Genomic DNA, 25,557 nt, shown 5'->3' with positions numbered 1-25,557 from the left:
TTTTTTCGCTACTTTTTTTTTTTTTTTTTTTATAAAAGTAGTTTAGGAACTATGGAAATGAAATTAAATCTTATTTATGATAAATAATTGGATCCTACTGTAAGTATTCGCATTTAAACTTTCAACTTCTTTTATTCAAATTTTTTTTTCCACATGTTTTAAATAATAATTTTAATTATATTTTCAAACAGAGATTAATTGTATTATTAAATGATATTATAGCAATTAAAAAAAATTATGGATTTGTTTTTATATTATATTATAAATAGCAAAAATTTTTGTTATTTGGCAAGAATTTTAAGATACAAAATCAATATGAATATCTTATGTTAGTTAATAACAAAAAATTTATAACAATAATATAATACGAATAAATGAAATTCAAATTATATTTATCAAAAGAAAAGAAAATAGTGCCAGCATCGGCAAAATAAATATTTTTAAAGAATAACAACTAAAATTCGACATCACATGACAATCTCATTAACGAAAGCTCTAATTTAAAAGTAGAGAAACTTTCTTAGGAGGATCTGATCCTGTGAACGACTTCGCTACACTAAGCTGGGAAACATCACCCCTGGCTATAAAGAGAAAGAAGAAGAACTGCGAAAGAAAATAGTCGAAAAACTAACCTTTCTTTTCATTTCAATTACAGCTCAGATAGCTGTTATCCATTCACTTTACAATGAAGTTTTTTAAAAATACTGCAATATAATTGCATTGTATTTATATGATGAGAAATGAAATTAGATACCAGCATAAGCTTACTTTTGAATTCTCAGGTGATCTGTACTCGATATTTTTCTGACATCCATTGTAAAGGAAATAAATTATTTGACTATACGAAATAAATAGGCAGACGTATTATATTTTACGAATATGAATTGTAAGCAAAAGATACGATTTTACAAGTACAATGTTGCGAGTATAAATTATTATTTGTCAATTGTGCACGTATGATAACATTAAAGAGCAGAATAGGGTTTTTATATTTTTCTGATAATCAGTATCTATCAAGTAGAAATTATTTATTTCCATTAATTGGAAATGCAGAATATAATAATGTCATATTACAAAGAATCTATTTTTAGAAATCTTAGATATTAATTACTTTAAGACTATCAATTTAAAATGAATTTTAATCTATAGTGTTTGTTAAATATGCATTTATAAATACATGTAATATACGTGTAATAATATTAAGTAATTTTCAATGATTGTCGCATTTTTAAAGTAATATTAAATGAAAAATGGTTAATCGTGATATTAATTGCATTGAAGCTTAAATTATATTACTTAAGTAGATATATTTTTCTTTAATTGTATAGTCTATTGACATAATTGTTTTGAATTATGAACAAACAGAAACTACAACAAAATAGTTACACGTAGCAATTAACTTATGCTTAAAATGTATTTATTTTACAGAATCGAGACGACTTCAAATTATTATAATTTCTTGCCTTGTCATCCCTATTGACATGATTTAATTGAATTGACACATTTTATTTTAATTTAAAAAAATTCTACGTATAAGTTATAGACTGTAGTATTTACATTTAAATATAGCATACACACATCATAATAAAAGACTTTTAGGCTTTATAATTAGGCTTTTTGTAATTAATATTTGAATAATCATATTTAACTATTATATTTTAAGAATGTAATTTTTTTTTTTTTTTTTTTTTTTTTTTTTTTAATACGACTCATCGACTACGATAAAGTAATGAAAGAATTTATTTTTCCTATGCTTTAAATTTATTTCATAAAAAATAAAATAAAATCTTAGTTAAAACGAGATTATAAAAATGTGTCCTGTATTGATCATTTACTCGATGCTGTTATTATATTAAGTGAAATTATTAAATTAATGTTATTCTGTTACTAGCATATTATAAATATTCGTTATATATAAAATCTATCCGATTATAATATTAACGTTTCAATTATAAAAGCAGAGAATGTGAAAATATGGCCTATTTGTATTATTACATCTTTATGTGTGGTAGTATGAAATCCAAGTAGTTGTATACGTCCGTGTAAATATCGGGAAGTCCTCTGGCACATGGAAGATTAAACGAAGAAATGCCAACAACCTCCCTATTAATGATCAATGGACCGCCGCTGTCTCCCTATAAAAATTTTTTTTCAAATCATCAGCATTTAATTAACATAATTAGAGACTTTCGTTTGTTTGCAATTCATATTAAGCTCTGACTTACAATACAAGATCCGATTCCAATGCTTTGGAATGCGCACAATTGTTCCGGTTTGATTATAAAGTCAACCATTTTTGAGCATTTATCTTGATCTACGATTGACATTTTCGCCTTTTGCAATTGTTCCGAAGTTTCATCTGACGGATAGTCTTTTGAACCCCAACCGCTAATGTAACCTTTTTCATTGGCAAGAGAGTTTCGCGTAGGTAACTTGGCTTTGTTCTGGAACTCGTTGAATTCAATGGGTCGCCAGACCTAAAAAATAAAATTATACATAATAATTTTTTAATTTATTCGGATATTAATGAAGAGGGTAAAATGATAAAACTGTTTGATTTGCTTTAAAATGACTTTGACTTCAAATTCCCAAACATTTTCAATTATTATGCAAATTCTTCGTCAAATTTATTCATTTAAACATTTAACGATAGTTGTGAAAATACTTGTACTTTAAATTGAATATTATACTTTTCATATATATTATTCATATTTTCTTCTATATAGGAAAATTTTTAATTTACATTTACTATGTTGTTGACATATCGTTGTTGAAGAACAATGTTAATACTTAGTTCTTCTTTCGTGTGAAAATTTTTTATTTTTTTTTTTTTTTTTTTTTTTGTTTTTTTTTTTTTTTTTTTTTTTTTTTTTTTTTTTTTTTTTTTTTTGAAGAAAAGCCGATGTAGGTATGATTCGATTATTTCATTAAATTTATTAATAATGAATAAACTTGAGTAGATATATGAACATTCATAGGAAGTAATAAGAATATAGTAAAAAATTATAGTAGTTAAATTACAGATTATTAAACGATAACGTAAGAACGTTTAAAAGTAGAATATTTGTAATTTCGATAGAATTGAAAAAAAAATAGTATTGTTTAATATTAAAGTAAGTAATTATCAAATAAAAAAATCAAATTTCTAAGAATAACATATATTACATAATTTATATTTTGTGCAAGTGTCAAACTAAATTAAAATACTAAGCTAATATTTTATTATCATTTATGATTATTTGATTAATAAATTAATGTTTTTTTTAATAAATATTCAACTCAAATAACAAAGTTAAAAGATAATTAGAAGAAAGAGCGATTTCAATTAAATAACAATTCTTATATAAATAGTCTGAATATATAAGATTTCTTTACTAAATATTTCATATAAAAAATTTTGTCTTAAAATTAATGAATTTAAAGTATTTTATATACTCTTATAAATTTTTATGACCTAGATGAATACATTTAAATAATATTACATATTATTTATAATAATTTTTAAATAAATATATCAAACAGATAATTAGTAAGTTTAAAATACATTAATATAATACTTATAATAATCTATGACTATAATTTTCTAAAATTATATATATATATATACATATGAGAGTATATTTGAAACAAAGTTTGTAATTGTTAACAAAAGATAATACAATAACTAATCTTCGAATAATATGGGTTTTTGTATTGAAAAATTTTAAATTACTTGCCATCGAAAACAATTGAATTAATCCATGAAATTAATCTCATTTTTATCTTTCTCAAGTTCGTCAAATAAAAATTAATGAAACATTATATTCATTTTTTAGAGATCATAAATTAAAAATTTCTTTGGCAGCAATTGCATGACATAAATGTAATAATTAAGAAATTTTTTAAGTATTATTATCATAGAAAAATTTCATTAAACTAAATACATCGATGAATCAATGGTTGATTTTTAAGAAATTAAATATTAATTATAAACAACTTAAACATAAACTTAACAATAAATGGAATAATTCTCTTTTTGTATAATGCGAAATTTTACTTTGTTTATTGACATTGTTTAAATTGACTCTATTTCAAATTTAACTAATAAAATATATTAGAAATCAACGTTAATGATAATTTATTGTTGTTGTGCTATTCGTTATGAGTATGAGCTTTTTAAAAAGCAACATCATATCCATATCTCAATGCAAGTTACTCTATACGAGTACATATAATGTTGTATTGCGATTTTAACAAATTTATGTAAGCAAAAATGTTCAACCTACAGTTATTATAGCAATGTCGTGGGCATGGCTGCCAGTCGGAGTTATTTTTCCATTGTACTTTGGGTGAAGATCGACGTAAGCAATCTTATATGACGGTCCGGATATATCAGAGGAATTGCTGGTTCCGGTATAGACTCTAAACATGTCAAGTTTATCTGTTTCACTTAAAAAGCAATGAGCTGCTGTAAGTAAGTGCCAGTTCGTAATTATGGTAGCCCCACAAAAATGCTCATTGGTGCTCACTTTCCTCAATGATGCAATATAAGGAAATTCCCTTATGTCTGCATCTGTGCCGCCAACGATTCGACTTCTTCTACCCAAAGTCACTGAAACGATATTCATTATGTATATAATTATTAATATAACGTATTAGAATGCAGATTCATGGTATGCTAATATTGTAATTTAAATTTATATTACATAAAATTGTAGTCAATGATACTCGTCGATATTCAAATACATTATTTTTGCAAGCGCATTAATTTTTAATAAGGATTAACAAATTAAGCCAATAAAATATTTATTATGTATATAAATATATATATTTAATTAAGAAAAAAATTTTGGTAACTAATTATTTATATAAAGCCTAAATTTTTTTTTTACAAAATATCAGTAGTGAATTTTAATATTATTAACTTTATTTACCGTTATGCTATTTCTATTTAATATCATCCAGTAATATACTTTAACATCTTTACATTAAAAACTATATTATCATATATTACAATTTTATTCAATTAGATATTAATAGATATTAAATTAAATTAAATTAAATTAGATATTAATAGATATTGAATTAGTAAAATTAAATATTTATTTATATGTTCAAAAAGAGTATTTTTTATTAAATAAAATATATTGAATGTTTTAGAAAAATTAATTATTATTTTATAGTAGTAATTGTATAATGTTTCATTAAATCAAACATATTGTGCTAGTAAGTTTTAATTAGTAATGATAAAAATTAATTAATAAAATATGATGATATTTCATTAGTTTGACCTTATCAAAATCATTACATATAAAAAAATTAATTACCCTTCATTTAGCAATAGAATCTAAACAAATATTATATATAAATAAATTTTATTATATTTAATGTTTATTATTGAAGATGTATTAATTTGTAATTAATGCTATTGCAATTACTAGATGAATATCTTACATAGTTGAGAACAATTTATTAGTAAAAATTTACTGCTTTTGTGAGTAAACAATATATCCTGATGTATTATTATAATATTAATAATACGAATGAATATATATGATTAGAAGATCGCTAGTACGTTAATACAAGAAATGGCATTCATCTGAGATTTTTGTTCAAATAAAAGAACGTATTAATAGCGTAAAAAAACTTTCAATATCCAAATGAAACAAATTTTACTGAAAAATACTGCAAACAAATTTTAAATTCCGATAAAGATTATTTAATATATGATACTATAAATAAAAAGAAGTTTATGACCGCACACACACACACACATATATATATATATATATATATATAAACGAACGGCGTAACACGCCATAGAACTAAACATATATGAAATATACATAATAATTGTACAAACAGTTAGTAAAATTGTAAGATTTCACACCTATTTGAAAATTGGTAGGATATGAATCTAAAATATATAAATGTTGATTTGTTATTAAAACAATGTATGGTAAGAAAAAATGGTAACACAAATAAAGGATGTGTACATAAATTTTGTATGTAGACTATTGTTGATATATTAAAACATGTATTTGCTCAAGATAGAATATATTGTCTTAAAAATTACGATGATTATAAAAAAATAATTTACGAGTAGCTGATATTGAAAATGAATTTTTACAACATAAAATTATTGTATTAATGTACATACATTTCTGTTTAAAAAATAGTTTAGTCATTATATTTTATATTATATTATTAAATAGGCCGTATGTGCAATAAATTATTTTAATAATAAAATAATATTTAACAATACTATTTTAAATTATGAAATACCAAAATACATAATTATTAAACAAAAACTTCACTCTCATTTACATATACATAATTATTCTTTTTTATTCTAGTGATTTTGATTATATTAATAAATTACTGTAATCATATTTGTTGTATAAATAAATTTAAAAATAAAACTTATTACAATTTTTTATTAACGTTAAAATAAAAACTTAACTTACCAGTGCTTAAAATTAGGCACAAACAAATAATGATTCGAATAGTCATTTTACTGTTTGAGTGAAACAAGAATTTAAATTACTTCTTTATATACATAGCTTGATTCATTGAAAGATAACATGCAATTAATTTACAATGTATTTAAAGTACTTGACTGTATATATTTCTAAAATTTATCTTGCAGATAAAAATTTTGTATTTAATGTACAATATTACTGAATATTGACATTACAAAAAATGATTTTAAATATATCTGCTTATAAATGCATATACGTACAACTTTCTTAATGTTATGTAATATATATATATATATATATAATATATATAATATATATATTGTTAATATAACCATATATAGTTTATAGAGAATTGATACAAGTTAATATAGTATCAATTAATTTGTCTATTTTTATTTGTTAATTTTCTTTAAATCTAATTTACTCATAAAAGTTTTGTCAATAATATTTTATTGTCTATACATTTCGGTGATGTAAATTTACAATTTTCTAATTTTATAAAAAACCTGCAATCCTATAAAATAATAAGTGTTTTTATGTAACTAATTAAATTGAAATTTTTTAAATTTGATTTAGAATACCTAACATACATTTTTGTAATGTCTTCGTACTCTTATTGTATTATTCTTTAAGAAAATTTTATAATATATAATGTGATAAAGTCTAGTGTTACAAAGCTCATATTGTTTTTCCAATTGATTTTATACGCACAATAAAATTAGTAAAATTTCGAAATTTTTTTTAAATTTCTAGCAATCTGTCAATTATAATGAATGTTACACAAAATTTCTGTAATGATATCTTTTAAACTCTTATTCTATGTATCTTAATAAGTGTTAATGTAGTACTTGTTTATATATTTAAAGAGATTCATTTTTTTTTTCTTTAATTTAATTGCATTAAACTATTGTTTAATTATTACCTATAATGAAAATAATTAAAATATGATTTTAGAGTTTAGAAACTTAATAACAATTAATTTTGATATTTTCAATTTTATTTTTAAACTAGGAACTGATTAGATAATTCTTTGAAATTTATTGATACGTGAATTTCTATAGATCATTGAAATTCATAATATAACTGAATTTAAATAAAATTAATATTCAAAGAACAATGGCTTCATAATATTTATTGCATTATTTGCAAATATTGATGTATTCGCATGAATATGTATAAAATTTGTATGTACATAATGTTATGAGAATATTTAAAACACTATATATATTCTAAGTAAAATACTTATTAGCATTGCTAATTTACTGATAAATATAATTATCATATAATTTAATGAGAATTAATATTATATCTAAATACTTCATCAATTCCAGTTTCAAAAGATAAATATAATATACACTCAAAACGTTAGTACGGATACTACTTGATATATTAACTTATAAATTACGAATATTTGATATCAATATATTTATAATATCCTTTTTTTTCCACATCCTAGCGTATTAATCGTCAACTTCAATACATTACTTATTAGCATATATTATTGAAAATATAGTATGAAAAAATCCAAGTTTAATAAAAAAAAAAAAAAAAAAACGAGACCGAGACGGCTATCGATAATGCAAAAAGGACCTCTTCTAGAAAGGACAGCGATTGTAAAATATCCAGTTGTGACATAAAGTGAATTGAGTGGCCAAACTGAGCAAAATGTTTGAAAAGAAAAAAATAACGATTTAAGAGATGATAAATAACCGTTTCTCTACAATTCTTCTAATGATATTTTTGAATAGTAATAATTTTGATATTACTGTGAACCCAAGATAAGTCGATGAATTGTTATAAAAATTATTTTGCTTTAATAATACGTTTAAATATAATATTCATCTGTCGATTACGAAGATTACGATTACGATTTTCATAATCGTTTAGCTATAATTTAATTGCAATTATTATCGACTAAATACAATCAAATGGATTCTGTAATTACTAATTAATAAAGTTTTCGATATCTAAAACAATGAATTTTTTATATGTTTTAAATTTTACTTTTCTTAATTCTTAACATTATATTTATATAATTTCTGAGAAATTTGAGTAGCCTTATTTTCATTAAAATTACTTACATTAAATGATTAGTTAATATAAGCAATACTTCTAGAAGTATAAAAATTTATTGAAAATAATAAAATTGAGTCTCCATATATATCTTAAATTATTGTTTTTAATTTGAATTTAATTATTTGAAAATATCGAACATAAAATAAAAAATGATATAAATGATTATAGATTTAGTTTATCAATGATAAATCTGTTACAAATTTACAATATTTAAAAGAATATCGATTCATCAAAATATCTCTTCTATAAATCATGTTTTATAATTACAACTAACAAACAATTAATGATTTCGAATCAATAAATTTAATAAATTAATTTAATAAACTTGTAATGACAAGTTTTAAACTTTACCTAAATTTAATTATTTTATCGCTACTTTGACTCTGATGAAGCAAAACCGTAAATTTCGGTAATTCAATTGACGTAAATCATTCTAATAATTAGCTCTATGTAATTAAAAATTATATCATAACCATAAACTGAAATTATTTTATTTAATTTGATCAATTCTGAGGTATAGTGTCCATAATTTTCATTGTCAAATTCTAAGATTAGTAAATAAAAGTTCGTTCAAGCATACGAATGCTTGAAATCCTTATACTTTCAATGATTAAATGAATTAGTAAATAAATAAGATAAATTCATTATAGCAGAATTGGTAATTGAAGTTTTTAATGAATTCTATTATTTTAATTCCAATTGCAATTGAACAAATTATTTAAATAAAGTTTTTATTCCGATCCTATAATGCTACTCAGTTTAGTGAAACATAAAATTCAACGCTAACAATTATTATTAAATTAGGCTTATAAAATTAATAGGAAAATTTAAATACGATATTGAATCCAAAAAGGTTCAATTCAATAAGATGATTAAAAGTGAATAAATATAATGAATTAAAAATAAATAAAATAATAATAAAATAAATAAATTATATTAGCAAATGAGTTTTAAATTGAATATTATAATAATTTATATACAAATTTTAGATATTCTAAATTTCACGCTAATTTCAAAAATTATTTTAAAAATGCTCTACAAACTTCATTATAATATTCAAAATTTTATCAATACATATGTCTATCAATTATTATCTTTTTAAATAGTATTTTCATAGTTTGCATTTATATGAACTTATAGTTAGAATTTATAAAACTTTCAAAATAGTAATAATATACATCAAAGTATAAAGATTGAAATTTATTTAGGAAATAATTTAAAATCTATTTTGAAGCAAAATTTAAATATTTATAAAAAATTCTTTTTTATTATATATATTTTATAAGGATAATATAGATTCAAATATTTTTACAAATTTTGTTTATATAATTATATATATATATATATTTATTTTTTTATTTTGTTAATTTTTTATTTTTTTTTTTTTTTTAAGATGATTTTATTATTTCTATATCTTTGCAAGTATTTCTGTGTTAAAAAATATTAGAAGATAACGAAATCTGTCATTATAAAAATATATTTTTATGTTAACATTTTAAGCTATTTATGTTGGTATAGTAGAGTATTTAATTAAAAATTATTGTAATTTATTAAAAATTACAATATTAGTTTTTGGTTACTTGTTAATAATTCTTAGTACATAAAAAAAAATTTGATTGAAATTATTATATTTATTTGCTATTATTTGTAACGTAATATATTATTAAATTTCAGAAAGTATTAACAATAATTTAATGTAATGCATGGAATAATACTCTTTATTATTTATTTTATGTTATACGAAATTGTGATGTTATTGAAAATGTGTGTACTTTTACATTTTTCTTTACATATTATCTATTATTTTACATTTTTCATTAACCTGATTCCATTTCATATCATAATATTTATTCAAATGTAGCAACTGCTTTTGTAAAATATTTCGAATAAATATACATAAAGTATCAACGTAATTTTAACAGGTAGCGATGTATAATTATTGAGAAAAAATCTTCAAAAGCACAGTCATAATATAAACATAAAAGATATATTTCTTCAATTCATATATACTTATTTTGCAATATTTCCTTGTAATAAATAATAAATATTTATATATGTAATTATTTAAACGTCATAGAGTAACATACAAAATTAAAGGCCAAATACTTTAATCTTTTTTAATTTCATAATGTTCCATTTTGTTTTCAATTAATTTCTATGAAAATCAATGTATTAATTTTAATAATCAGTACCCTTGATAATTAATTCAACTATTTTATTAATGAATGATAATGGCTAATAAAAGAATAAGAGAAATATTAAAATAGAATAAATAATGAGAATAAAAACAATAAAAGAATAATATTGAAAAAAAATTCAAGAATTAAATATAAAATTAATAGTTGCTTAATATTTAATATCGTACGAATTACAAATCAGAATAATAATTTTACTTCAAACTTTACTTTCAGGTACATATTTAACACATACTTTCGCGACAAATTGCTTATAACGAAGTATAAACAAAATTTTAAAATATTCATTGGAAATTGTATTGCAGTAAAAAATTATATTATTTGTGTTACAGTATTTTCATATTATACAAGTGGATATATATGTCTTGTGTATAAATTATTTAAGTGGAATGAGATTATGAAATTATATGTAAATTTGTAAATTATGTAAAATTAAAAGATTTCGAAAGGTCAAATTCAATTCGTTTCTTTCTATAAATGAATGAAAATACTAGATTAAATTATGATGATTATATATAAAAGTAAATTAATTGTAATATCATTGTTAACTATCAATAATTATGCAATAATTCATTTCTGTTTAATCTATAGGTTTTTAATGATATTTATTACAATTGTTTTTGTATTATGATATGCATAATTCCAACTATTTATATAGATTATATTGTATTTTCTTACTGATTACATTTATTGACAGTCTATTGTACATAAAACTATATTTGAACAACATTTTTAATGAAGAATATGAATAAATACATTCACATTTTCACTTTAAAAAAAAAAAAAAAAAAAAAAATCCTGAAATATAATGGAAAATCATAATCTTAGATAAATTCAGACAAATGACATTAATAATAGTAATAATAATTAATTACTTCAATATGACAGATTTTTAAATAAATTCATAAATTTTTCGAACAATATGAGCTTAGTATTATATTTTATAAAAAATTATAATTACTAAATCAGTTGATTATTTTTTTTTTTTATGACATATCATATACGATTAAATAACAATAAATATACATATTTATAGATATGTTTGTTTTTTTTCGTCTATTAATTATCTAGCTTACTATTCCTTTCTATCTCTCTTTCACATTCTCATTGTCTCCTATCACTGGCTCTCATTTTGAAATACTCATACTTCACATTATTGCTTACACATTGCTGCTGGAAGATAATTGATGACAGTCTAACACTTTCTTTAACTAATGTAATTATGAATTATTTTATCAACGATATATGTTCGGTTTTGGTAGTGTTTTCATTGTTTTACAAAAATTCCTAAGATGCCTAAGTTCCTCGGTAATATTCTTGGAAGAATAATATTAAAAATAAACTCATAAGTAGCGGATTAATACTGTAAGTAAGTATATCTTAGATTTTCTTATGACTTGGAAAAGATAGTATTACTGACGAATGATATTCCGAAATAGTATTTACAATTATGATATAAAAAAGTTTTACTTGAGTACTTTTGCAAAATTATTTATCTAATTATGCGTAAACGCATCGGCTTAACAATTTAACTTATAATTTATTTTTATTCGTCACCTTCACTTTTGCTACGTGAAAATATTATCTTTCTATAGATATTACAATTAGTAATATTACGATATCGAAGCAAAGCGCTTCGGTCTTTATTATATAATTTTTCTATATATCAATTAATTAAATTTTTTGCTAATGTCATACGAATCTACACAAAATATGTGAAAAATATAATTATCGAAATCAGTTGATTAATTACTTCGCCATTCATATTTAGTAAGCAAATGTGTTATCTTACATATTTACATTAAATTTCTTTATATTTGAAAATAAGTATGAGCTTTAGTTTAAAGGAGCAAAAATGGAATTTTATACAGACACAGGAGATAAAGTAAATAAGAAGGAGTGGGAAGAGAGAGAGAGAGAGAGAGAGAGAGAGAGAGAGAGAGAGAGAGGGAGAGAGTGGGAGAGCGAAGGATAATGGTTAGATAATTGCGCGAGATCAAACGAAATGTATTATAAAATTTATATGACAATTTGAAAATCAAATATTAAAAGTTAATTATAATAAATTTATTAATAAATATATGTAAACAAATAATGTTATATATCAAATGTTCGTTATGGATTTAATAAAATCAAGATAATAATAAATATCAGTGTATACATCAGGTAAGCCTACTGCGCATGGAACACAGAATGAAATAATTCCAATAATTATGCCATTACTAGTTAAGGGGCCACCACTATCATACTAAAAAATTGAGAGAAAAAAAAATGTAATTTAAAATAATTTTTTATTGTTATTTTGTTTCTAACTAAAATATTAAAAATTCAAACATAAAATAAAATTGATTTAATATTAAATACAATTTATTATTAAAAAGTAATATTGTTTCTTAGATTGAGAATTATTATATATATATATATATCGGCTAGTCATTTATAACGATATATGTGAAATGTGAAATATTTGTATAATTTTTAAAATATATGTATAATGTGAAATATTTTAATCCCTTTATTAACGTGATTTTATGTTCAATTCGATGAATGTTCAATGATATAAATACTTACGGTACATATTCCAACACCGGGTTGCAAAAACGCACAAAACTGCCCTTTATATAATTTAATTGGATTTTTCTGCATACATTCAATATTACTCATAATCCTCATAGGAGCTTTTTGTAATATGCTAAAGATTGTATTTGATGTTGGAGATGTTAAGCTCCAGCCGCTAGCTTCAGCAATTTCGCCAATACGAATCTTTCGCGTTGGAAGTTTGGCCATCTTTTGTATTTCGGAAAATTCAATGACCCCCACAACCTGCAACAATAATTTCCATTGTCAGGATATAATATGCATATCGAGAAAGTCTACGATTATAAAATAAAATCACGACAATTTAATAATTAAGAGTATTCTGCCTTTGATTGTTATTCGTAATATTTTTCAACCCTACATTGCCTAATTCAATCGAATTATTTTATATCAAATTTTATTCTTTCAGAAAATAATTTACGCAATTTCATAAATGATAAAAATTAACACAATAATCATAATATATATGTATGGTTTTTTATTATTACAGAACTTTATCGTCGAATATCAATATTAATTTCATAAGAATAATAATTTGGCATTTAATTAATGCCTTATATATCCCAAGTAGCGAGGATAAGTAAAGTATTAACGCGCCTCTTCTGAATATGAAATTATATAATTGAACATCACAAGATTTATGGAAAATGACAAAAGTTATCGGATAATGATATTAGGTTTATAAAGGTATTATAAAAGTCGACGAGAATAAAGCGAATGACGATTATAGGTAAAATTTTTACTATATCAGTGAAGAAATGTAACGATGATGAGTGAAGGATAGTTGAAAAAAAAAAACAAAAAAAACAAAAAAAACAAAAAAAAAACAAAAACAAAAACAAAAAAAAAACAAAAAAAAAAACAAAAAAACAAAAAAAACCTGTAAAACTAGTGCAGATATTCCAATTTTACAATAAAAATATGCTAAAATATCTTTTCATTTGCGAAATATAATTGCGCATAAGCATTATATTGTTTCTCAGCTTCTCCGATAAATAATCATCACTACTTATCCACAATACTCTAATATATTCTAATGGAGTAAAACTACGTAAGCATAAAATGTTTCTTAAGTTTCTTAAGTTCAGGTAACCTCTATAATAGCGATATCGTGTCTAAACATCGACGAAGTTATCAACTCTCCAGTAAAATGAGGATGAATAAAGACGTTTTGAATCCTGTAGGAGGATCCCGTAGTATTCTTTCTGTTTGTACATCCCGTGTAAATTCTTGTATCGCTATAGTAAGCTTCCAAACGGTAAAGACAATGAGCCGCTGTGAGGATGTGCTTATTAGTAATTATGGAGCCACTACAGTAATGCTTATTATTACTAAATAATCTCAGTGAAACTTGATGTGGAAATTCCATTATATTAGCATCTGTGCCACCGATAACTCGCATTTGTCTTTTAAAAGCCACTGCAAAACCTTCAATGAAAATTATGGTAATCAATGTTTATTCTTCAATGAAGGGATTAAGAAAAAGGTATAGAAAATTAATGAGCTGTAGGGTAAATAAGGAAAATTATTACATAATTATCTAAATAAATAAATAAATAAATAAATAAATAATATATATATATATATATATATATATATATATATATACATACATAGGAAGAGAGAGAATTACTGATATAGAATAATGATACACCCACACATACAAACACACACTCGCATACGGATATATTAAGATAAATTGTAATTCGTAAATTATATACAATCAATCGTTCCAACATCGTTTAACTTCTAAAAATGTAAACTTTCAAACTCGTTTCTAATACTAATCTCATCCACGATAGATTAAATAGATGTTAAATTTCCGTTTTTTCATTCGCTTTGTATAATATAAAATTGCCAATTGTATAATCTGTATGTAAAATAAAACATATTATACACATTTTTAAATTATAGTAGGAAAATTAAAGCAACAAGAAAATTATTTTTTTAATTTTAATTATGTACATTTTAAATTAATTATTTGTTTCGCGTTATTAAAGATTTTTCAATCTATATTTAATCATTTATAAAAAATTAAAAAAAAAAAAAAAAAAAAAAACATCAATTGTAATAATAATAAGTCTTATGCGAATTATAGCTTCAACAGTTTTATTTCACTGTCATTCGTTTCAAAGATATTTTTTCATTAAACAATTTTCATCAAACGATTTAGAACAAAATATAATATTTGCTTTAAAGCTAAACTATAATTATGAGTAAATAATCTTCAATTTACAATACGGACTCATGCAAATACAAAATATTTTTAATTAAAATGACTTATCTTTTGTTCAATCATCTAAATAGCTCTGGCCGTATAACTATGATAGTAATCATCATATAGAATTCCGATGAAAATACTAAATAAACATTAAATGTACTAACAATTTTTCATATTCTATAATTTACGTATAATGTAAGTTTAAACGACATTATCGACAATATTTTTCTGCTTAATGCATTATACGAAGAACCAAATTTAGTTTATCGAAAGATCGTAGTATAAAATATAAAAATTTTAAAGCTGTTGGTAATGATATTAACGCATTAAGAAAGTTGACTAAGCTAAATAGACTTTAAATTCATCAAACTATTTTAAAAAAAAAAAAAAAAAAAAAAAAAAAAAAAAATAATAATAAGAATAATAATTTTAAATTCCTCTTGAAAAACACGTGTTTTTAAAATAATAGAACAGATTCAATTGTAATAAATTGTACGTATTTATGTATTTAGACAATAGATTTCTGATTCCTCACGGAATTCGCATATTTTATAAAATAATAATCAACTTATAAAAAATAACGCGGAACTGATATAATATGAAAAGTAAATATAACAATACTTACTTATAAATTTACAAGTAATTAACAAAATCTTATTATTTGAATCTTTTTATAAAAAATATAAAAAATTCTGATTAAAGGTAAATATTGTTTTTCAAGTTATTCAGCTTCGTATTTGAAAACTTAACTTACCGTCCAAACACGTATATTTACTTACAGAATATCATACGTTAAAAATATATTTAAAAAAAAAAAAAAAAAAAAAAAAAAAAAAAAAAATACATACGCAATGCATTACTATCTATTACTAGAAGTATAATTATAAAATAAAAAAAATTAATAAATAAAAAAAAATCGAAAAAACGTGTTTGTAAAATGTGGAAAATCAGTACCGACTCGACTCTCCTATCAACTAAATTTGAATATGTATAAATATCATTGAATAAATAAATATATATTTAAACAAGTTTAAATAAATAAAAGTTTAAGTGAATTTTTATCAATGAATATTAAGTTTAATAAGTTTATATAAATAAATATATATATATATATCTATATATATATATATATATATATTCAATTTTATGTGCGATTTTTTTCTTATTTTTTCTTTTTTTTTTTTTTTTTTTTGTTTTTACATACAATTGCAAAACGTATCTATATAGGAATAAATATTTGAAATTACTCATTGAGATAAAATAACAATATATAAATTGTAAATAATTTCATAATGCAGCTTTAATCGAGAATGAAACGACGAAGAAAAGTGTGTAAACAAACGATTATTAGACGAAAACTGACCTCGACTATTAATATCAATATCAAATATGCATAATAATCTAATGTAATTCAAAAATAACAAATAGAATATAAACATTATATTATCAATTGTTGTATATACACGTAATATTTAATTATAATAATATATGTTTAAAAATTGATTATATTGATTTGAGTAAAATAGGTGAAATTGTTAAGTTAAGAGTGAAACACTGGAGCAGTCATTTAGTTTAAATTATAAGTTTAAATGATATATTACCAATAAAAATTAATGCCAGATATGTACAAATTACACTAAACAATCTCATTTTTACTTTTACAATTGAAATATCCAAAATTAAACTATGCTTTTATACATATAAATTTGCTCGGTTTTAAGCTGCGCTAATGTCGTTTATCAAGTTACGATAAAATCAATATTTAAATATGTAATCATTTACTAAATAAACGCAATGAAACGGTATTATTAAATTTAATATATTCATATACACGATCTGACCCCTTTTTTTCTTCTTCTTCTCTTTTTCTTTTTATTGCATTCTTTTTAATACGTCAGATTAGCAATATGTTAATAGAAAAATAGAAAAATATTAATTTCGTTTGAATAGGAAAATTAATGGACAATTAGAATGAAAGTTTCAATATTTGTGAAAAGAATATATTTACATAAATGTAAGTAAGCTCGTTCGGATTATAATTTAGAATATAAAATCATTATTTAAATATTATGTAGAATATGTAAATTAAACTGCTTACAAATCAGTGTCATGTTTTTTTCAAGATTTTTTCTTTGTTTTTTGTTTTTTTTTTTGGTTTTCTTTGTTTGTTTTATATTTAATCTATGAATTTCATGCGATTATGTCGATTACATTGAATCTTATTTTTATGAAAAATTGTGTTTATTAATAAGTGATTTCATGACAAAATTCTCCTCGCCAGTATAGAATAATTTTCAATGCACACTGACGCTAATACGAGAGAAAAGTATCGTATGAAATAAGCTACCTAATCTAATAAATTATTAATAAATAAAAGTAAGATAAAAAACGAACACCGATGCCCAAAATATATATTTAAGAATTCAAGTTATTTAGTGACATTACTTTGAGAAGAAAAAAAACAGGAGTGATAAAACTCTCGTACGTGATATGTATAATTTATATGATAAATCCTATATAATGTTATACATTATGTTAAAGATTAATAATATATAATTAAAAATAAAATTACTCAAGTTGTTAATGTTGCGTATGCAAGTATAGTTCCATTTTTGCATTTTAATATGTAAATTGTCAACCGAAAAAAAACCGACTCTCCACAATTTGTGACCGTTCATCGTCAAAGTAGAATTCGCTAAAACCCAACTTTTCACGATAAACTAGAGTTCTGTATTATTCACGCGCGTGCGCGACCTGATGCATGCTTGCACACCTATATATATATATATATATATATATATATATATGTCGGTAAAATGTTGTATCATTATTTTTTTTTGTCTGTCGGTAAAGTAGCGATCTCCATTGGCTGTCGTTAAAGTAGAGATCAATGATAAAATTGATACTCATTTGTCATAAGGTAATTATCTGCTGTGGGTAATCATATTGATAATGCTTTATAAATACAATTTATCACTGGATAATTTAATGAATAAATAAAATATTATTCAGAAATGAATGGAATAAATGAATTTAAATATTAAAAATGTCCTTGCCTTATACAAAAACACAAAATATAGTTGATTCAACCACGTCAATTTATTATTTGCAATTAATCTTTATATATATATATATATATATATATATATATATATATATACAGTAAAATCGAATTTTTTAATACACTTATTAGTAATTTTATTTGTATTCGTTAAATTGTTATTAATAGCTATTTATACATGAGTATATACAAATGTTAATATACAAAATACTTGCGGTAATAATAGATTAAATCATAAAATTGGACAATAATTTTATTGCAGATCAAAGCATTCATTTAAATTATTTCATTTCAACACAAATATATTTATTTTCTTGATTGTTTGCTTAAGTTAGTGTCGACAGTTCTTATTCTTTTAGATTAGGATAATAAATTTTTTATATATTATATATTTGAAATAAATGAACAATAACAATTGATATAACAAATTATTTATTATACTTGGCTATATTTTTATATAGACTCACAAATATATAAGATAAATATGATTATATAATTATTTAATTATCTAAATTTTTAATAAACTATTTATAATGTAGTATTATATAAATTAATATGATAAATTATTAGATACAAAATAAATTATGATTTATTCGTTAGTAGCGTACATTGGAAATTAATTACATGGTGATACAATCGACAATTGTGTTAAAAATATATTTAATGTACAATTGCATGAACAAAATTGAAAAGTTGGAAAAGGAATAACGGCAAAAGTTTTTGAGATGTAACGTATTAGATCCGTAAAAGCTTTTTTATTTAATTTCCGTAAATATTTATTTGCATTTATGGATTCACTGTTTCCAGGTAGTGTGTTATCATTAATCGTTAACCAATTATTATAATTTGAAGGAATCTTGATTTATTATATTGTATTTACCGAATTCCTTAAATTATATGTATATACTTTTTTTTTTTTTTTTTTTTTTTTTTTTTTTTTTTTGAAACTATTTACATTACAATTCTCCAAACATGTCAGATATATAAATATGCGTGGATATGTAGTTTGTGTGCGGATGCGTACGTGCGTCCGTATGCGTTTATTATATATTTATACTATACATAGGCGATTATGGAATAATATGATTGTCGCAGAGGCTATAATATAAGTTAATCTTAATTAATAGTAATGTTAATAGAAGATAATATAAATTAATCTCGAAAAGTTTCTGTACTTGAAAGGTGAATTATGAATTAATTCGTTTCTTACATTATTTCATTTGCAATATAATAATTAATATCGTTTGGTCAAGCATATACACCTAATCCGAATAGTATATGATCATAAAAGACGATATTGAATATTATATTTTCTTAATTAATAAAAGCTAATGTTATTAACAACAAGATTCATAATAATCTTTACATTTTTACATAAAACATGTTTACGAAATTTGTTCTATTTATTTTCAACTCTCAAGTATAAAATTTTGTACAATTATCGTTTGTAGATATAAGCCAAGTAGGATATTGTTTGTAAAAAACAAGTGTAAAAATTATTTTTTCATTATAATATCGTTTATAAAATCTAAATAAGAATATATTTTGGTATATATGTCTGGATAGGCTTCATTGCATCCACAAGAAAATGATACGATACCGACGACCTCATCGTTAATTGTTAGTGGAGTGCCACTGTCACCCTGAAACGTATAAAATAGTAAGATAATTCATTGCATTTACGTCACTTGACACATAAACTATTAAACTTGATTTATATACATTCGTATGTATAATGTTATTAATAATTACATATTCAAATGTGATTAGTTTGCGCGCTCGGTAAACTCAAACTCAATATAATTCACGACAAAACAACAAAACCATCCATTATTAATTGAATTTTAAGTTATTATTTATTATTATTTATTATTATTATTTTTATTTTTTTTTCATAATTATAGTTCGTTACACAGGTGCTTAATAAAAACTCACCACATATGCGCCAGCATTTTCATTATGAAAGGCGCAGAATTGTTCATCTTGTAAAGTAAAGAACAAAAATTTCGCGCAAAACATATTATCAAATATTGCCATTTCTAGGAATTGTAATTCATTGGCGGCCTGGGTGGAATTAAAGTTTGTTGCTCCCCAACCAACAAGAATGCCAACTTTATCAGCAATAACGGGCGTACTGGGCAGTTTTATTTTTTGTTGAAATTCATTAAAATGAATCATTGCTGTTGTCTTGGGAATAAAAATTTTTGTTACAAGGCTTAATATATATGCGAAGAGAAATTTTTCATTAACGCAATCAAAATTTTCTCAAATCTTGAAAATTGGTTTAAGCAATTTAATTAAGAATTCATATTTAATTTAATATATATTTCAACAAAAATTACACGTCAAACGACGAAATATATAAATGTAATCGCTACTGAATACTCAAAATGTAAAAAGAAAATTAAAAAAAAAAAAAAAAAAAAAAAAAAAAAAAAAAAAATTCTATGGAACAAACAATTATATTAAAAATTATATATAAAATAATAATCAAGAAATATTTCAGGTTTTTAGTCTAATCCTTGAACAATATTTGTAAAGTATGTTAATATTGAGTTATATAAAAATATGTTCGTAACAGACGAAAATTCAAAATATTAATTTTTAAACTTAAGCTAACAACAGCAGGATTGAGATATTATTAATATTTGAAATGTATATTATGTGTAAAACAACCAAAACTATTTTTAACGAAATTTTATTATATGTATTTGCACTGTAAATTTTATTACGTTTTATTATAAAATTATTATTATTTTTTTTTTTTTTTTTTTTTTTTTTTTTTTTTTTTTTTTTTTTTTTTTTAATGTACATTTATACGAAACATCAATTATTTTTCACTTGTAAGATATTTTTATTATTTGGACATCAGACAATTATAGATTGTACATTCATTTTAATAAAATTATCATAACGTACATAAATATTTATCAACTGGTTCATTTATAAAATTAAAAATTAAAATAAAAATTATGGATAATTAGACAAAAAAAATATACTTATAAAAAGTATTTTGGAAAATAGATGAACAATTTAGCATCAATTTAGCATTTATTACAAATAAATATTATAGACAATTTTACAATCACTTTGTTTTAATGACACTTTGAGTAATCATTAAAGTGAACAAAAAAAAAAAATCTTTAAAGTAAAAATACATATTCAATATAATTTACTATTTAAAATTACTTTAATTTACAGAATATTAGTCTCTCATAGCCATAAAAAAGATTCTTTCAATTTAAAAAAAAAGTGCCAGTGCATTAGAAAATAACTGAATAAATGTCCAATATTTATAATGATATATTTTCATATTTTTGTGAATATAAAAAAGTTTTTTTGTTACAATATCGTGTTAAAAAAAAAAAAAATAAATAAAAACTGTATTTACAATTTTAGTATTATTTCGATGATTTAAAGTGTTAAGTAATTTGCCTGAAAATAAAAATACATTAAGCTGCATATCTTATCGATAGCAAAGTTGTATTAAAACAACAAATTCTGACTGCCGTGACAGATGGAAGATAAATCGTTCGATATTTAATTGAAATCTTGAATAAATTATATTTAATTAGGTATATTGAATTGGTGCTTCATATTAATAAATGAGCTTTTTAATGAAAATGCAAGGCAGATTTAGCTTTTGTGATCAGAACATTAAGGAATTTGCTAAATTAATGATCAGATTATATATTATTATCAATATATTATAATCAGTTGAAAAATTGTATTTAAACTCTCACGAATAAAGAAAAATAATTGCTTTAATATACATTTAGAATAAGGAATAGTATAAACTTTCGAATTTAAAGCGTCCGAAAGATTTATAATGAATCGTGCAAATAATTTCAGCTTTTTTGCACGTTAATTTTGTCTATTTGTATAATATATTTAATTTCCAGATATCCTTAATATACAATAATTTAAACTACTTTGACTCAACGTACCACGATAATGGCAATATCATGATGTTCGATTATATGTTCCGATTGTACCAAGCGATACTGCGGATGAATGAAAACATTTCCAATGTCAAAATTTGTTCCGTTCGCTCTCATTGTACTAACCGAGCCCGTATATATTTTCATATTGTGATATCGATGCTCCTTCTTATATAAACAATGTGCTGCCGTAAGAATATGCCATTCGCTAATGATCGAGCCACCACAAAAGTGCTGATTCTGTTTGAAATATCTAAGCGAAACTGCATATGGAAAATCTACTATATCGACTTTATATCCACCGACGATCTTCACGTGTTTGGCTGATATACCTTTAATGACGTTAAAAAAATAGTTTCAAAATGCCACATTAACATTTTCATAATGACGTATAGTTGTAAATTTTTTTCATTAGTTTTTATTCGCCTTCTAAAACTGTACGATTAAGTATATGAATTGAAGATATTTAAAAGAAGACTACGATTATGACTAACAAGTCATTAAATGATCATTTTTTCAATAATTGAAATATGAACATTACACTTATGACTTGTGTCATTATTTGTAAACAATCGGATATTATATTGTTACAATGGAAATAGTATAACATGCATATAGAAGAATATTTATTGATAATTTTAATCATCGAACGAATATATTAATTTGTTATGGCACTAAAAATATGAATCAATTTCAATTTAATCTGTTTTTTTTTTTTTTTTTTTTTAATTTTGATTTAAGATATTCATTGAATTGTCCATTATTTATTAAATTCTCAAAAATATTATTATGCGAAATAATTAAGTTACATTCGATTATGTTGTTCAATTTTTTTTTATTTCAATTCAATTCAAAATTCAAATCAGTTTGAAGAAAAATTTTAATTTTCGGAAATTTTGCAAATCATTGTTTTTACATTGATTAATATAATTTAATATTAATTAAAATAATATAGATTCAATTGAATAATATAATTTGGATTAATTTTGATGAAGATTTTTAAAATTCCACTCTTTACATAAGTTACAGTGAAATTAAAGAGAACATTGATTGTTGATTAATAGATTTGTCGATTACTCTTCAATTAATTCAAATAATTATAGATACTATTTCTGTAAATGACTATATTAAAAAAAAAAAAAAATAAATAAAAATAGTTTGATTCATATGCATTATTATAAATTTCATTATTATGTATAAATTAATTTATTATCATGTTTTGAAACTTATTTAAATATAGACATTTATAAAAGCATACTACATAGATAAATAAACAAATACCGTACAAAAAATACTGTATTTGTATGAAAATTTTCTTAGATATACGTTAAAATTTGACAAAAAAAAAAAAAAAAAAAAAAAAAAAAAAAAAATTTCCAAATTAAATTATAAAATAATTAACAAATATTCTTTAATAATTTATGAAACCCTTAGTATGGATTTTTTTCTTCTACAGAGCCTCATTTTCATTAAATATAAAAAGGTATTGTCAATTTTTTACTATTATATTTTGTTCACCTGTCCATGAATTCTATCTTATCATTGTATTTTCTTTATCATTATACTCTATAAATTATACTGACAAAATTAACAATTGAAAACATTTATCTCATTTATATTCGCAACTAAAATCATATGCGTAGATAACATGTAATAAATTAAATCGCAATCGGATAATTATTAAAAATTATATGTATTTAAGAATAATCATCAGTTTAGCATTTTAATAAATCTAAATATTTAAATTCACATCAAAAAGTTTATTTGACGTTTCGCAAAAGTTCAATAAAGTAGAAGAAATTAAATTTAACTTGATTAATTCTTTTTTTTGCAAATTTTTATAATTTTCGGTATTTTATTCAACATTAGCGTCTAAATAAGATGAATAATATTTTCATTTTTATAAAATATAATTACAGATAAAGATGTCTTTCAAATATTTACTACATCAAAGGTTACAATTCCAATTTTCAGATACCGATTTTTTGGCAATGACTTTGATTGAATATTATGAATAAATTTGAAAGTCGAATGGTAACTGGGTTTCGTTAGCTATTTCGTTCTGTTTTATTCCAAAATATCTTTTGAAATCGGGGTCAATTGGATTTTTTCCTTTTACGTTATTCATTTTAAGTTCAAGATAACTTTTTTTCACATAGTTTTTTCCTTTCCTTCCTCCTATAGTATTTTCTTTTACTCTATTTCTCTCTCTCTCTCTCTCTCTCTCTCTCTCTCTCTCTCTCTCTCTGTCTGTATACTTGATTGGTGGTTTACCGAAAGCAAAGGAAACTCGGTAATCAGAAGAAGAAATGAAACATAGCCATATTGTCAAGAGGTATGGAGCCGATATATTTTACCATTAAGGATAAGCTTTAAAAATATGGTGTTCATCTATTTATTTTAATTTATAATATATATCAAATTTTGTTGTGTTAAAAAAATCTTATAGAAATTGTTGATATGTTACTTATGAATTTTACATATAGACGTGAAAATGAATACAGATTTAAAAATATTCGTCGCTTGCTAACATAATTAAAACTATAATTATAAAATACTTTTTAACTTACCAATTATAAAAGTTAAAGAGAAATATATTAAATTTATAAGATTCATTGTACCAAATGAATGATAGAATATTTCAGCGTTTGGTTAATATAATTCTATTCAATGGTTGATTAGAATAATCCTTAATTTATATAAATAACAATCCTTGATTAATATTTGTATGAAACTTTGTATATTATTCGAGTACTGTGAATCACGAATAATCCCATGCAACTATAAGTTAAAAAACAAAATAAACAAAATAAAAACATAATTAAATAATAATAAACAAATTTAAAGAATATTAAATAAATGTGAAACAATTCTTAGATGAACAAAGTAAATGTTTTATTTTATAGACCAGATTTCAATATCATTAACGGGTGTATGTTTAAAAAAAAAAAAAAAAATTCAAATAATCTTCATTATAAAATCCTAACTTGTGCGAGAAATTTCA

At 22.1% G+C, this 25,557-nt stretch overlaps 3 protein-coding genes across 3 annotated transcripts; all 3 read right to left on the bottom strand.

The window, feature by feature from the left end:
- Positions 1-1,939: 1,939 nt before the first annotated feature.
- On the bottom strand, positions 1,940-6,492 carry LOC105367741 (chymotrypsin-1-like). The gene is made up of 4 exons (XM_011506509.1): positions 6,447-6,492; positions 4,266-4,591; positions 2,226-2,477; positions 1,940-2,135 (listed from the first exon to the last, which is right to left on the bottom strand). The coding sequence occupies exons 1-4, from the start codon at positions 6,490-6,492 to the stop codon at positions 1,992-1,994; spliced, it is 768 nt and encodes a 255-aa protein (XP_011504811.1). The 3' UTR covers positions 1,940-1,991.
- Positions 6,493-12,836: 6,344 nt separating this feature from the next.
- Positions 12,837-17,203, bottom strand: LOC105367739 (chymotrypsin-2-like). Its single transcript, XM_011506508.1, has 4 exons — positions 17,153-17,203; positions 14,424-14,758; positions 13,304-13,555; positions 12,837-12,980 (listed from the first exon to the last, which is right to left on the bottom strand). The coding sequence occupies exons 1-4, from the start codon at positions 17,199-17,201 to the stop codon at positions 12,837-12,839; spliced, it is 780 nt and encodes a 259-aa protein (XP_011504810.1). The 5' UTR covers positions 17,202-17,203.
- Positions 17,204-20,062: 2,859 nt separating this feature from the next.
- Positions 20,063-25,248, bottom strand: LOC105367584 (chymotrypsin-2-like). The gene is made up of 4 exons (XM_011506347.1): positions 25,124-25,248; positions 22,560-22,885; positions 20,548-20,799; positions 20,063-20,255 (listed from the first exon to the last, which is right to left on the bottom strand). The coding sequence occupies exons 1-4, from the start codon at positions 25,167-25,169 to the stop codon at positions 20,109-20,111; spliced, it is 771 nt and encodes a 256-aa protein (XP_011504649.1). The 5' UTR covers positions 25,170-25,248; the 3' UTR covers positions 20,063-20,108.
- Between the last annotated feature and the right edge of the window lie 309 nt (positions 25,249-25,557).

The sequence above is a fragment of the Ceratosolen solmsi genome, unplaced genomic scaffold, assembly GCF_000503995.2.
Source record: "Ceratosolen solmsi marchali unplaced genomic scaffold, CerSol_1.0 scaffold7, whole genome shotgun sequence".
In the NCBI taxonomy this organism is placed as follows: domain Eukaryota; kingdom Metazoa; phylum Arthropoda; class Insecta; order Hymenoptera; family Agaonidae; genus Ceratosolen; species Ceratosolen solmsi.
This window is presented reverse-complemented; position numbering and strand designations above follow the sequence as displayed.